Source organism: Gavialis gangeticus, unplaced genomic scaffold, assembly GCF_001723915.1.
Source record: "Gavialis gangeticus isolate Ggan-Ray unplaced genomic scaffold, GavGan_comp1, whole genome shotgun sequence".
Lineage (NCBI taxonomy): Eukaryota > Metazoa > Chordata > Crocodylia > Gavialidae > Gavialis > Gavialis gangeticus.
The window spans coordinates 150,020,443-150,036,770 of NW_017729024.1; the positions used below are offsets into that span (position 1 = coordinate 150,020,443).

Here is a 16,328-nt window from a genome sequence, read left to right on the forward strand (position 1 = left end):
CACCTGTATCCATTGCCTTTGTGACCTGATCATAAAAGGCAATCAGGTTGGTCTGACATGACCTGCCCCTAATGAAACCATGCTGGTTGCCCTTGAGCATCATCCTTGAAGCTGGCCCATCACAGATGTGCTCCTTGAGGATCTTCTCAAAGAGTTTCCCAAGGATAGAGGTAAGACTGATGGGCCTATAGTTGCCCGGGTCCTCTCTTCCCTTTTTTGAAGATGGGGTGAAGCTGGCAGAGAAGATCTCAGAGCCCTTGGCAATGACCTTCATGAGGACATGAGAGATGGATCAGGTACCAGAGGACTGGAAAAGGGCCAACGTAGTGCCCCTCTTTAAAAAAAGGCAAGAAGGAGAACCTGGGGAACACTCAGCCTCACTTCATTACCTGGGAAGTTCCTGGAGGATATCCTAAGGCTTTTTTTTTTAAGCATGTGGAGGAGGAAGGGCCGAGTGTAAGCAGCCAGCATGGAATTATGAAACACAAATCATGTCAAATAAACCCAATCTTTCTTTAACAAAGTAACTACTTGGGTGGATGAAGGGAATGCCATGAATACTGTTTCTGGACTTCAGCAAGGCTTTTGACAAGGTCCTGCACAATCTTCTCCTAAATAAACTGGAGAAATGTGGGCTGAGTAAAATTACACTAAGGTAGATAGGTAACTTGCTAAATAGTCATAAGTAAAGGGTAATTATTAATGCGTCCATGTCAGAACGGCAGAAGGTTTCAAGTAGCATCCCAAAGGAGTCCATCTTGGGCCTGGTGTTGTTCATTATGTTTATAAATGATATGGATGCTGGAATAGAAAGTTTCTTGAGCAAGTTTGTGGATGACATGAAACTGGGAAGGCTTGTGAGGATGTGAGCACAATTCAGAAGGATCCTGACAGATTGGAAAGCTGATCTAGAACTAACAGGATGAAGTTCAATATAGATAAATTAAAGGTGCTATACCTCTGAAGAATAATCAAAAACAAATACAAAATGGGGAACACGTGACTGGATAGTAGCTCTATAAAAAAGGACTTGGGAATCTTGGCAGATCACACTCAATATGAGTCTGCAGTGTAATGCAGCTGCACAAAAGGTGCAGGTAGTTTTACAATGTATCAACAGGAGCATTAGGTACAAGACAAAAGAGATGATACTGTAGCTCTACTTAGCATTGTTTCACCCTTATCTGCAGAACTGGGTGCAGTTTTGGGCTCCACATTTTTAAAAGGAAATGAAGAAGTCAGAGAGGGCCCAGAGGTGGGCAATAAAATGGCCAAGGGCTTGGAAGGCAAGTCATACAAGGAGAGGCTGAAGGAGCTAGACATGTTTAGTTTGTGGAAAAGATGCTTAAGAAGATACATGATAGCAGTCTTTAAATACCTGAAGAACTGCTATAAAGAAGAGGGAAAGTGCCTGTTCTCTCTTGCCACAGAGAGGAGGACATGGAACAATGTTTTAAAGTTGCAGCAAGGTAAATTTAGATTGGATATCTGCGAAAATTTTTTCATTGTTAGAATAGACTGCCTAAGGAAACTGTGGACTCTCCATTACTGGAGGTGTTCAAGAAGAGGCTGGGCAGCCACAGGCCAGGGATGATCTAGGTATAGCTATGCCTATGTTCTAACATGGGTATTTCCTGTGCTTCTGGGCTTTGCTGTTTGTCCTCATTCTCTGTTTCTGCTATGTGTGTCACCTTGCTTTTAAGCCTCCCTCAGAGTCTGACCTCTGCTTGGAGTCAGACTGATCACCATATTGGGGGTCAGGAAGGAATTTTACCCCATGATCAGATTGGTACAGATTGTGAGGGACATTGCCTTACTTTGTAGTGGGGTGTGTGGCCCTCTACACAAGGTCTCTTGAGCATGTATTGACAACATTTCATAGAAGCAGGACCTTGGCTGACATGGTTCCCCTGCTTCACGTGTGGAAGATTAGATTTGTGTTGTGTCAGGGTTGATGGTAATCTTATGTAGAGTTTAGATTATGGATTGTATAGGATTGCTTGGAAAGGGATGATCCTGCTTCCGATAGGGGGTTGCACTAGATGGCCTCTGCAGGTCCCTTCCAGCCCTACTTTTCTATATTTTTATAACTCTATATGCACTAGGACCCTACTTCTGAGAAACAGTAGTCTCTATCAAGTTTGACATTTTCAATTTAATTAAATAGTAGTTATCTGATTCCCCTTTACAAATGACAATTAGCCAAGGATAAATTTGATTACATTTAGAATTCATAAAAAAATATGGAGCACCAGTTCAGCTGTGTAACAGTAGCACACGGTTCCCAGAGGTACTACCACATTTATGAAGGTGAGGGACATAAACTAAGGAATCAGAGTTATTTTAAAAAAATGGATGATGATGCTCTAGAAGGAGTTCTGATCTTGCCCCGTGTACTGAAGAAACTAGGTCCCACTCCAGGGAAGTGAGAAAAATTGCTTTTCCTGGGTGGTGGGCATTTTGCTGTGTCATACAGAAACAGCTGTCAGGGAGAAAATGGATCAGCTAAGGGTTTTAGGACTCAAGAAGAAGAAATGAGGATCTCTTCTGAAGTCACCCTGAGGGCTTATCTATATGGGAATGGTAATTCAGATTATGAATGGATGTGAATTTAAAAGATAATGGCTATGGACAGGAATTCATTTCTGAAACTCTTACCAGTAGAAAAACAGCTTGGGAGCTGGAGTGTACATAGTTTCCAGTCTCTGGGCTGAAGAGCTACACAGAGCTGCTCCCCGTGCTATTGTCACTTTTAGGAGAACCTATTAATTGACTGCCTGCTCTCTCTCCTGCCAGGGTGTCAACTGGCAGTTGGTAGGGGCTGAAAAGCAACAGTTGCCAGACATCCCAGAGAGGGTCCCAGCCCCAGGAGAACATTCCCCTCCTTGCACTGGGATGGGGGCTGCCTTCTTCTGTGGTGGGAACCCTCCTGATTTCACTCTTTGCATGCCTCTAGTCCAACCAGGAGGAGTGCAGGGGTGGTGGTGTAGGGGGGTGGGGGAGCATTCTGCTGCATGGCATGACAACATGCCTCAAACTGCTCCAGGCTGCCCCAGAGTAGCCTTGGAGGAAGGGAGGGAGGGAGAGCAAAGGACCATGGGATATCAAGTGTCCTCCACACCCAAGAAAAGAGTACTTTGGAGTTAGATGGGGAAGAGGGAGAGCTTCCTGGTCAGTATCCAATATAATGTCTTGCAGAACAGCCAGTTCTTATTCTGAAAGAGCTTTAATCTACTTTGTGAGTTGACTAATTCAGAGACAGTTAAATCAGAAATAGTTATCCCACAGTGTCACTCTGGAATACCTCAAAAACCTTACTTTAGATTTAATTTCCATTTCAAATGAGAAGACTAACTTTTTTTAAAGAAAATAATGTGACACCACACTTTCACTCCAGGGTCATTTAACCAACATAAATCCTGAAGGGATGTACTGATAATTATGGACTCCTGCTTTATGCAGAAGGAAAAATGAATCAGAACTTTATTTTGCTGCAAACTCCCCTATCCACCACCAAGTTGGTAATTCAGGGTCAAGTTATTGTATCAATAATAAGTAAAATCAAACTAGAATAATCAGGATGTTTGGCTGCTCAATACAACTGCTTTTTCTAACACTGGGTAGTTAAGGACTGGAGAGGGTAGATCATGTTATGTTCCCTGCATGTTGGCAAGGAAGAACACTGTACTAGACACACATCTACAGGGTGTTTCCATCCTTGTAATAGAACCCCAGCCACATTTATGAATATGCAGAAGTGACTGGCAGTTTTGTACATGAGCATCTGCAAGTGTACTCTGTATTAGGACAAGAAAGAACACAGTTACTGATCTGCAATTAGCTTTTGCAAAAATACAGAAATTCAAAGGAAGACCTAACAAAGAATCTCCGAGAGAGGGAGTAGTAAAGCTAAAAGATATGAAAACTCTGCCATATCTCCAAAGCTTCTAGAAAGCCTCAGACTTAAATCTGAAGCACAATACATACTTTTTTGTCTACATAAAGATACTAGGTAGCATTTTTAACAAGAGATTAAGTGGTTTACATGCCTAAATCCATAGGATTTAGGTTACAAAATTACTACACTTCTATAAAATATTTACCCAATACATCCTTTGAAGGAATTATGTACATAGGACTGGGAAGGCAATACAATGTTTTTACTTAGTAACAAAATATTGCGTCTCTCCTTCACCATCCCTCCCAAACCCTTTCTTATTTTCCCCTGTCACCTCTCACTTCTCATTATTCCCACATAAAAATGTCAGGGCTACCGCTGACTGGTGATTTTATTTCCATCTGTATTTCCCATCTTGCTAAAACGGCATTTATCATAGCCTAAATGTATCTACATTTTTCTTGCTTTTAATAATGAAAAAGTTCTGGTTCAAATACTCAGAATGTCATACCTTTACTTCCAAAATGCTATATAGGTTTATCTTCCAAAACCCCACTTAAGGCACTTAAATCACTGATTTCAAACTATGCACCTTGTTATCTGTACCCTGCATATCTATTCAACTACTTAATCTGCTTTCATTCCACTGTCTTCCTCTCCATCTCTGCAGTTACTTCAAAATTAACCCACTTTCATTTAAAAGACTTAAAACTCTTAAGGGGCTTCTCATATTACCAGCCATCCTATATGCTCCCTTTATTCCTCTCACAGTTTTTCCATTGCTTTACTTCTTCATGCCTTTTCTTATTGAGTGCACAGAGACAGAACTCTTTAAATTCACTTTGTCTTTCTGGTCACGCTGTTTTAAACCTTATCTCAAAACCTATTTCTTTTCTTCCTATTAATGATATTTCTAACAATCTCTTATAGTCTTTCCTCTTTTCATTCATGATATTTGGTTGTTCATTGTTTTATTTTTGCAAGTGATTGCTGAATTCTATTGCTGTCTTTCTCCTATATTCTTTGCTTGACAGTTTTTACAGCCAGTGGCACACAGGGGAACAATATGACTAGCACAACGTCTGCCTGCCTTTGACTCTGAAGCCTCAATGAGCAGGTCTCAGTTACAGCTAGCCTGAACTCATGCTTCTGGAAAGGCATATTAACCACGTTGCCACCACTTCTTGGTACATTAAAAATATACAGTGTAACATAATGTAAAGTTATTTGCTCAAAAAATAATCCAAGAAAAAATATTAGCATTTAACAGCTATTCTGTACCTTATAGAATGATCTGGTGTCCTCATCCTCTAAACCCTATGCATATCGCTAACATTTATTGGCACCCTAACCGACCATTTTCTGACATCAAAACTAAACTATAACTTTGCTCACAGAACAGTTCTGTGTAACCCTATGCTTACACATGTGTGTAAAACACAGAGTACATTGCTGGTTCTCTAAATCAGTGTGCCAGCTACTTTGCAAAACTAGAGTGCTCGAGAGTGTCCTGTTCATCTGCAAGCAGTGTACTACAGACTGGACACTGCAGGGGAAGGTACCACTGGTGCTGCTTGACCTCTGCATATTCAGTGACAGAGCTGTTGAGGTAACTACTTTCATGAGCACCTATAGGGATTTACTTCCATTTTGTTATAAACAAGTGATTTTACCAACCTAAAAGACAAGCTATTTCTTTTAGACAATACTTGCAAGGCAAAATTCCAAAAGCTGAGTAAATAAAGTAGCCTGCTTAAATGCTCACACTGATATCTCAAAAGGAATAGGTATGAAGAGAACATTTTCATTTTGATTACATAATGGGATGTGATAATAATGAATTCTGCTGAGGGATCATGATGAAAAGACACTAAGCATTACAATTAATTTTTTAAAAAATAATCAGCATTTTTCAAGGTGAATTATGCTGTGGAGCTCAAAAAGAGAATTTATAATTTCCTAGATCATAATAATTGTGCAACAACTATTTTTACCATTGAAATGCAATGTTGTTGATTTTACCATACAGCAACAGAAAACAAATTAGGGTTCATTCTTGCTTCCATTTATGTCAATAGGAGATCTGTTTTAAAGAGCAAATACTTTATTTTCTGGGAACAGTAAGACAAATTCTGATTTTGAACACCTCCAAGTTACAGCTAGTTGCCCTGTTCTTTACACTGTCCAGATTTGAACATCAATATAAAATGCAAATTACATGGTCTTAGATCACATCCTACATCCCAAATGGCAAGAAGCACAGAAGTCTGCAATATTTTTAGCTTTAAACTTGTTGGAAATGTTCACCCTTACCTGTCCACCATAATAGAACTCTTCAGAGTCATTATCTCCTTCAGAATCTTCTTCAACTGTACTATTGTGTCTTGACTCCTTATTTAAAAAAAACAAACAGAAAATAATAGCAGAATGATTTTTTTTCTTTCTTTTTCTCTCAGACAAACGCCTCACACAGTTCTTTGAAAGAGATTTCAAACAATATTTTTGGAGATGATATTATAGGTTTCATCTGACAACCACCAAGTCAATAGCAAAATTCCCACTAATTGGGTATGGAAAATAGTTGCATATCTTTGCTAGATGCTATCCTGTGGAGTTCTGGGTGGAGGCAGAGTATATATTACATTAAGACTGTTTAGATTAGATAAAATAGACTGATCCTTATAAACCAAGCTGTAACACTCAGGGAAACAGGAATCTGGCAGCTGAATAAAGCTATCAGAATCAAGTCCTGTATGATCAGACTGAATTTAAATTGCTTTATTCATTCACAACAAAGGTTCTACAATTAATTAATTTTGAGTCTTAGCTAATGGTCTTACAGGACACAAACTTACTGTATTCTGGAAAATCAATTATAAGATCCTCTGTTTATGCATCGGTAGCAACAAACAACATTAAAAGCCTTATATGGTAGACTCAAGACCAGGGAAGTCTTGAGTACCTAGCTCAGATCATTTTTCATACAGGACTCCCTGTCACATCTGCTAATAATCTCCATTCTGATAAAAGTGGTTAGACTTCACCAGACAAGATCAAACTTAATTTTCTCAGTAGGTCTAGGGCTCTTCTAGTTAGGTATGGATACTAGATTCTGACCCTAAGTAATTTACTTAGTAGCTTATTTTACTATTAGAAACTACATTTAAGTCATTGGGACTAATCATGGAAGAACATGCTAATTAGGGCTATGCAAAGCTTCGGTCTCTGATTCGATTCGGTGGAGATTTGGCCCAATTTGGTGGCCAAATCTCTGAATCCAAATTGAATCAGAGGACCCTTTAATCTCTCTGAATCAAATCAGAACCCTCCAAATCAATTTGGAAAGATTCGGCAATTTGAATATAGACACAACTTTAAATGTGTTTTCTACATACCTCAAGGTGCCAGGAGGCTTGTGAACACTGAGATGGTGGGGCAGATGGAGTGTCCCACAGGATCGCGGGGGGGTCCCCAGCACAATTGGTAGCAGACCCAGAAGTGGACCACAAGCACTTCCGGTCCACTTCCGGGTCCACCAGGGAGTGCACAGGCCCCCCAACTCCCCCGTTACCCAAATCCAAATCAAATATGGCCCATTTCACATATCCCTAATGCTAATCAGTTGAAACAAGATATCACAATCTAGTCCTAAAAATTGAGTGTTTTCTTAATATCAAACAATTGTTTAAAGAAAGACTTCATACTTGTTTTCCCATAATCCACTTGTGATTCATTGACTCAATGTTACCAAGAAACTACCATAAATTAGTACATGATAAAGCCATAAAAACACATTTGTCTTGTTTAATAGATAATTTTGTTCTATATTATGTACTATATACATGTATCATGTACAGAATTTTCTTAATGGAACAGAAATCATCTGTATGAATCAATAAGGAGAATATTCCTCTCAACCTCATAGATTCATAAATAATCAGATACTCTATCAGTTCCTTATAGCATGAGATTTTAATCCTGTTTCTTGCCTTACTTTGGGTTCTGTATTCACGCAGTATATTGTGCATGTGTAAAGAGAATGAAAATCGTATTTTTAGTCATTTTCACAACATTTTTTATGATGGCATAAAAATCATTTTTTGCTGTTACTTTATTGGAAAAAAATACTTCAGTGTGCTTTATTTAATAACAACCCAGCTCAAGGAAAAACATGCGGCAAAATAGAAGCCAAATGAAGATGGAAACATCCCAGTGCAAAAAAACCCCTAAATCTTTAAAAGAGTGCAAACCTTCCTATAAGATATAATCACATGATAAAATAAAATGTACGATTGTCTGACAAACAGAAATGGTCAATCTTAAAGATTTTTATTAAAAGAAGTCTTCTCCTTGGAGCCCACTTTATCTAAAAGAGTTTAGAGTCTGCACCATGAAAATTCAAACATACTGCATGCACCTACATGAGATGCTTTACTGTAGAGTTGACTAATTAACTCTACAGAAAAGTGTCACCGTCTACATGTGCACCCCTATTAGACTGGAGTAAACTAATGAACTCTTCCATAGGATAGTACTGCCAGACACAAGTACTATCCTATGGCAGAGTTATTTACTCTGCAACAATACACATATAGATGGTGAGCAAGGCTGGCAGCAGCTCTGTTGGGAAGCTATGCACTGGCTAGGGCCAAGACCACCTGGGGGGTGTGGGTAGGAGGGGGGTGCAGGCTGCCTCGGGTGGGAGCAAGTGGGGCTCACCTCCGCCCCCATGTGGAGTGCTGCAGGGGCAGCCATGGGTCAGACCAAATCAATTGGCGAGCACCTGCCCACAGGCTGCATCTAATTAGTTAGTGGGCCTGATCCAGCCCATAGGCCGTATTTTTCGCACCCCTGATATATGTCCTGGAGGCAGTCCAATGCTGTTTACTAGCTGGATAAAAACACTTTCCCAGGTTTAATAGCCTCTATGCAAAACTACAGGAATGATTTTGATGTCCACAGCAAACTGCAAATTTGGTTATGCTCTGTAGTCTGTTAATCTCCCTGCTGAGGAAAATATTGCTCACCTCTCCATTCTCCCTCTGTAATTTTGATTTTATAGATAAGCAGCAATTGACATCACTGGTTTTCTTTAATTCTAAAAAAAGAAATGAAATGAAAGAGAAAGATAGTTAATAACTGTGAAAAGTCTAAAATCATGTTGTAAATGTAATTTAAAAAGCAGAACTGAATTATCTACATTGAGGAGTAGGAGGAGACTAGAAATGCAGCATCGCCTACAAGTCCTGATTGAGAACTAGGACGCCATTGTTCTAGGCACTTCAGAAACACAAAACAAAAAGAGAGGATAAGCAGCTTTTGAAAAGTGACAAAAGGTTTGCAATCTAGTATTATAAAAATAAGAAATCAACACACCTCAGGTTCTAGAATACAAAACAAGTTCAATTTGTCCAACAGCTAGTTTGTCAGAGCCTTGTTTTTCTTACATTTTCTTAATCTGTAAACTAGAGTTAGGGTAACACATCAGATTTCTAAATCAGAATGTTTCAAGGCATCTCTCTGAAATAGGCAAGAATAAAGCTTATCCGGCAGACTATTTCTGGTATCTTTAGGAAGCCTAGTTGCTAAAAAATCTAAGACATCTCTACCAAGCAGTTACAAACTGATTTTTCAAAAGCTTGTAAACCTGGAAAAATGTGGACAGATTTTCATGGGGATAGCAAGACACATTGCTGAAACATAGACCACCCTCTCCCCCACTGCCTAAAATGTAAAATATTGTTCTAAAGCAAGAAAAAAAGCTTATAAATGAAAAGGGAACCAGAATTTTTGCCACTGTCATAACTTTTTTCCCTCTATTCTGATCCTCAGAAACCACTGAATCATTTTGGCTCTCATTTTCCATTAAAAAAACTTCTGAGATAGAGATCTTGCATGAAAAATGTCAACTTTAACAATTAAACTTTAGCAGAGTTGTAAGCAACTGAATATTAATTGTTATAACGGGAAGTGCTAAACACCTTAATAATAAACAAGTGTATAGCACAGTATTAAAAAAGAATAGCTTTAGCACATATTGCAAGCTATTCAGAGAATGAGAACACATTCTAAAAACAGGACTGTATTGATCACCAAAAGAAATATTTTAATTGCTTCTATTCTGAAATGCATGAGAAAATCCAACAATAAATTCGTGAGAAAATAACTATGCAGCTATGTGTATTGACATATCACATTTTATGTATGGGTCACATCTTGCATTCCTGCACAAAACATTAACTTGATAAAGCACTCATGACACTTAATGTTACCTGTTGCAATTCTCTGGAAAATTATTGGGATTGGCTCTGTGGTAACTAACACATCTTCATCGTTGTCTGAACTGGACACATATGTGTTATCTACAAAAGGAAAATATAGTTTTGAAGACCAACCTCATTAACACCATCCAAGTATGCTTCCAGACCACACACCTAGCATGCTTCCATCGTAACAGAGGAACCACTCCATAGGCAAGAAAAAAAATCACAGTCCATAACTTTTCAATACATAATTTCTCTGCAAGATTGTTTACCAGGAAGCCAATTATAGAAGGCCTGAAGAGCCACTGTTCACATCCAGTTTCACAAAATCATGATCTAAATATCATATGCCCTGAATGAGTTAAACAAAAAACACTGAAGCAGAACACTCCTATCAACCTCAGGTGGATCTGATTCTGACCTTTTCTATGCTGTCGACTTGGCCACAGATTGTGTTTTAGGCCTGACTAGCATTCAGACCTGGCTTTGTGTTCAGATTGAGGGCTGATTCAGAACTGGCCTTGAACGTATAAAAATCATATAGGAAGTTCTCATGTGACACTGGCTGATCGTATATACACAAAACCAAAAATTATAGAAAAATGTTTGTCTGATTCAGATTACAGAAAGCCTCTCTCATCTTAAAACCTGTAGATTTGAGTTTTAATCAGAGATTCTAAATCCACTCTCTCCAAAAACATGGAGTACGAGGAAGGGGTTGAACTGTAGGTCCCTTGAGCCCATCTGTAGTGATGAGTAACAAGGTGCAGGGTATTCTTTGTGAGAAGGATCTCTGCTGGAAATAATTTCCACTGAAACATTAACCAGCCACTGAATGGTAACACGTTTTGTTTTCTATTGAATTAGTTGGTTTTATGGGTTGAAAGTAATACGTTTGGTTAAAAAAAAGAGTCAAAACAAGGACTCAGTAATGCTGACCATCCTGGTCCCAATCCAGAAAAGCACTTAAACCAGTATTTGTGCTCATTGAACCCCTTTGACTTTAGTGTGACTATCTAAGTGCTTGTAGTTGAAGCATAAGATCATATAATTTTATTATTACTACTATTAATATGATTTAAAATCTATATTGCAGCAGGACCCAGAGCCCCGAACAAAGATCAAGACCCAATGGTGCTTAAGCACTTTACAGATATATTGTGACATGGACCCTACCCTAGTGAGCTTACTATCAAAGATCAGACCATGACCTCATATGGCAGTTACCACATATCCCTCTCTTGCAGCTACATCAGCTGATCTTTAGCTACAATGCCCCCCACCTCCTCTGTGGATAAGAAGCTACATTGCCACCCGCGTACGAAAAGAATGTGACTTCCTAGTTCACAAAAGGAAGTCATGTAGCTATGTTCGTTCTCATTCATATAGAGACCAACAGAGCCATATGCTACCCCACACCATTGCCTGCTACCACTGCTACATTGTCCTTCCCAAGGCCTTGCTTGGATAATGTGCAAATAGGTCAATAAAGGTCAGCATCAAATTAATGTCTGCAAACTAATGTACCTCACTCTTGAATACCATACCCCAGACAATATACAGCATGCACAGGAATTGTTTCAGCTGTTCAGCCAGTTCAGTTTGTGGTGGGTACAGCTTCCCACGTATTGCCACCCTGTATTGTATGTTCTGCCTCGGAAAATAGATTTGAATGACTGTGCCCCTTTGACAGGGAACTGTGCATCTATTTGTGTGTTGCACCTGCCTTTCTCATTGGTATGACATGAAACATTCACAGTGTTGGGTGTACATCTGCATGATTATTTCTGGGTATGTAACACATGCAAGCTTCCTTCTGATACGTGAGTACACAGCTTCTCCACTATGTACTCTAACAAGTTTGCATAAGTCACAATTTGGGTCTAAATATGCCAAGTATGTAAGGATGGGAGAAAGCAAATCTATGCATTCGTATTTAAAATAATAGTGTAGGATATGGCAGGAAATATAAGCATCTGTACTGCATAGCATGCTAAACTACCTACAGCATATAAAATGACTAACATCTACATATACCAAAGTAAAAGGATACTCCATTACATCTTTTATAGACTTTTAATTATAATCTCTTTCACTGCACATTGTTTGTCATTCTCTTTTGGAAACCTGAAAATACATTTTGCACTGGCAATTTTTTCCCCTAATGGCAACTCTTGATTTTTTTTCTACTAGTAAATCTAATGGAAGTTGAAACTTAAATCTCTCTCTCTCTCATTCTCTCTGGTTTACTTTCTTGGCCCTGATCCTGCAATGAGACCTGTGCAGGATATTCAACATGATGCCTGGGCACAGGGACCCATTCACTGCAACATCAGGATCCTCAAGCCTCAGGACATTATTATAGCTGGTAATGATACCAACTGATTTTTTAGAACAGAAGGATGTTTTCATTAACACAATATGTGAGAAATCCACACATCATTGGCACAACAGACAACAACGGCTCTTCAGATAACATCAACCAGCGTGCATCACTACGGACATTTATTCATGAGAAAAATACTCAGTATATGGTAATGTCTCTCACAAGGCTCAGGAAGCTAGACAGTATTGATTCCTATTAATCAATAGGAATCAATGTAGTTTTGCTTACTTATTGATGTTATATACCATAACAGCTCCTTTGGAACATAATTCTTGTTATAATGTGTCAATATGATGAAGAAATCATTTCAAAGAGATTTGCTGGAGCCATTATTGCATTTTCTAAAAATATCAGTGACACTTCCATAATTTCAGCAATGTGTAAACAACAGTGAGGCATTATTCTCTCAACACCATTGCTATTTATGTTCCTCAGCATGGTATATAAGAACAGTTTTAGCTTTCACTTTGTATCTGAAAATTTTTAATAGTATCCATTATTAAAAATTCTTGCATCTCATTTTGATTTTAGTATAAATGATTAACAATCAACTTTTTAAAAACCTCTCAGAAGTTTGTGAAACAATTTGTTCATATTAAGGTGGTATCAACACTAATACCAATGCCATATTGGTGATGAGATACACGTAAAGTAATGCATGAAGCTAGTATCTCCATGATATCTCAGATGTTTTTGTGTGTACGTAATATAGGCAGAGAGGGATAGTTGCACATTTTAGTCTGAAGTCAGGAAAAAAGCAAGATAGATTTGCACTTTTACAGACTAAATCAGAGATGTATAGCATAAGCTTTCATAGGCAAAGGGCTTACTTCATCAGATGCTGAGAAGGGGCTGAAGGAATCAGAGCTGCTAAATACAAAGGGTAGGGAAGGGAAGAGGAAAAATGAGATGAAATGCTGAAACAGGCAAGGTGGGTAGGAGAGAGGAAAACAAAGAAGTTAACCCAGTGAGGGACACAGGGTTTATGAAAGGTAATCCAGGTAATGGGGTAAGAATCTGAAGCAGACTTCAAGGCCTGTCATAAATATAATGGCATATTGAGAAATTCTGTGCCAGTCGCTCTCAATTCATCTACATCTCTACCATCATCATATATATTACCGCTTGTTTACAATGCCTCTTTGCTGACTACTCTGGACAAACAGGGCAACCCCTATGTGTAAAAATGAATAAACACTGATCTGACCTCAGTTCCACACAAGCCCATGGTAGAGTGTTTTAACCTCTGCGGATAGTCCCCTGCTGACCTCACAGTACCTGTTCTTGGACAACAACACTTCAAAATGAACTTGACCAGGAAATTGGGGAACAAGAAATCATCCCTAGACTGGATTGCATTAAATTCAGTCTAAACCAGAGGTGTCAAGCTCATCCAGCTTACAGGGTAGTCTGTGGGCTGTATCGAGCCCACAGACCAGCTTGCATTCTGAACCAAGTGTGTAGGGTTGATCCAGCACTGATGATGCATACAGTGCGTGCCCTCAACCAGCCCCCGGGGCTGCATGCAATGCAAACACCAGCTCCTGGTCCAGGCACTCCGTGCTGCACATGCCAGCCCCAGCCCTGGCCCCATATATGGTGCATGGCACACTGTGGCGGTCCAGGGTACATGTTGCATAAGGCACCTGGACCAGTTAGGGCATACACTGCATGTGACACCTGCACTAGACCAGCCAAAGAGAACTTGGTCCAGTGTGCAGGCCTGTCTGTGTACTTGACCCAGACCAGCCCCGCATCCAGTGTGCAGAGCTCGTCTGGCATGGACACAATGTGAAGCACACGCCCTGAACCAGCCCTGCGCACTGCATACAGTATGCTTTGGCTCCAGGTTCATGAAACATGAGTCAATTGGGGTCAGTCCGGGGCACATGCTACAAGTGGCACATGTGCCAGTTCAGTCCTGCATGCTGGATCCAGCACATGGGGACTGTCTATGGACCTGATCTGGAGTAGCCTTAGATCCAGTGTGCAGGGCTGGTCTGGCATGTTAATCCAGCCCCTGTGCCATGTGCACCCCACATCAGATCGGCTCCACAGGTTGCATGCAGCATGTGGGGCTGGGGCTGGGGCCGGCACATGCACTGTGCAGGGCTGATCTAAGACCTACAGGCATCACAGCAGGCTGAAGAATAGGGCTCTGCAGGCCGGATCTTTAACACCCCTGATCTAAACCAGGACGGTGGATTCTTACTCTATTACTAGATTACCTTTCATAAACACTCTGTCCTTCAGTAAATTAACTGCTTTTTTTGTTTCTCTTCTACTCACCTTGCCTTTCCAGCAGTGCCTTTCCTTCCCTTCCCCCCCGACCCTTTGTATTAGCAGGTCTGTTTCTGCAATCCCTTCACAACATCTGATGAAGTAAGCCCTTTGCCTATAAAAGCTTGTTACACATTTCTGATTTAGTTAGACTGTAAAGGTGCCTTTTGCATAACACGTGTCATATATGTGACACGACATGAGTGCTTTAGAGCAATTTACCCTGGGTTTTACTCTGTAATAAATGTATGCTGTAGGAAGGGGCAGACACACAAAAATAGCTGTCTCAAACTGACTGCCTGAAGCAGTTGTTAATACAGTGCCTCATCACTAGGTGGCAGGGAGCCAGTTTGTATTCAGCAAAAATCTACCCACAGGATTAATTGATAAGGGGGATGACCATCTGATCTGTATACCGGCTTAATTTAAAATGTCACATTCTTAAGGATGTGGAGTGTTTTTTACCAGTGTATAGCCATTTGTCATTTCTTTTCCTATAAAGCAAAGTCAATTTACTCTGTAGCAAATGTGTCATGTTTGTGTCCTATATTTACAAATTTACCTGAAGTTTTCTTTTCAGTCAAGTTAACAACCAAAATCCTAGAGTAACTTGACCTGTTCAGCATTCATGGCCTATTAAATATAAGAGCAGTTTGCATGGTGACTATATTTTTCTGATATTTCTCTTATGTATTTCCCAAAAAATATGCATAACCACTTTTTAGTCTCTATTCACCTCCTTCATGCCTGAACCATAGAATATGGAAGTGTGATACACCTGCCAGCTAAAGAACTTAAACCCTGATTTTCAAGGACATATTCACCTAAGTAATTGTATGCTGTCCCTAAGGGAACACTTGATCTGGTAGCAGTACCCAAAAGATCATTTTCCACCTGGAGATAGTCAGAGCACTCTACTATTGTGTTCAATGTCCAACACAACTCAACATGGCCATGACCCTAACCCCGACCCCCACTCCAACATATACCGCCACTCTTCTGATAGGTAGTGCAGGGGACTGAACAAAGAAAGCAATACAATCTAGTCAGGTAATCTACAACTAGGAAGTAGCAAACACTCCTCTCTTCCCAGTTAAGGACCAGAAAACAAGGTCCAATAAATTAAAATATTTTTTTAGGGATAAGAGTTATAGAGTAGTAGCAAGAATATAATGAGATTTCTGTGAACTGTGAGAGAAGTCATTACCAATGGGAAAAATCCATCTTGACTGATGTAATTCATAACATACTGAGTATTGCAAAAGATTGGATCAGGACTGAAATCAGCTTGTTTCCAAGCTGTATGGTATGGACAGGCATAAACAATTAGATTTGAATCAGTCAGTAGTCACAGATTTTATTCCTCAATTCCAAATTAGTAATATTATAAAATGTTAATAACCTAATGATTTAAAATTGGGAGGGGAAGGGAAGGTTTTATGATAAAGAATATATGTTGAGTTTTATATCTTAGGTTGTTAATCTATAAAAGTGCATGTCT

The 16,328-nt window shown here is 39.6% G+C and overlaps 1 protein-coding gene across 1 annotated transcript in view; it reads right to left on the reverse strand.

Moving 5' to 3' along the window:
• The window catches only part of PARP8 (poly(ADP-ribose) polymerase family member 8), a 299,543-nt gene that overhangs the window by 116,519 nt on the left and 166,696 nt on the right, over positions 1-16,328 (reverse strand). The window contains exons 4-6 of the mRNA XM_019518265.1: positions 10,171-10,260; positions 8,926-8,996; positions 6,212-6,289 (exon numbers count right to left, since the gene is read on the reverse strand). Coding sequence (XP_019373810.1) covers positions 6,212-6,289; positions 8,926-8,996; positions 10,171-10,260 — 239 coding nt within the window. The remainder of the gene's footprint in view (positions 1-6,211; positions 6,290-8,925; positions 8,997-10,170; positions 10,261-16,328) is intronic.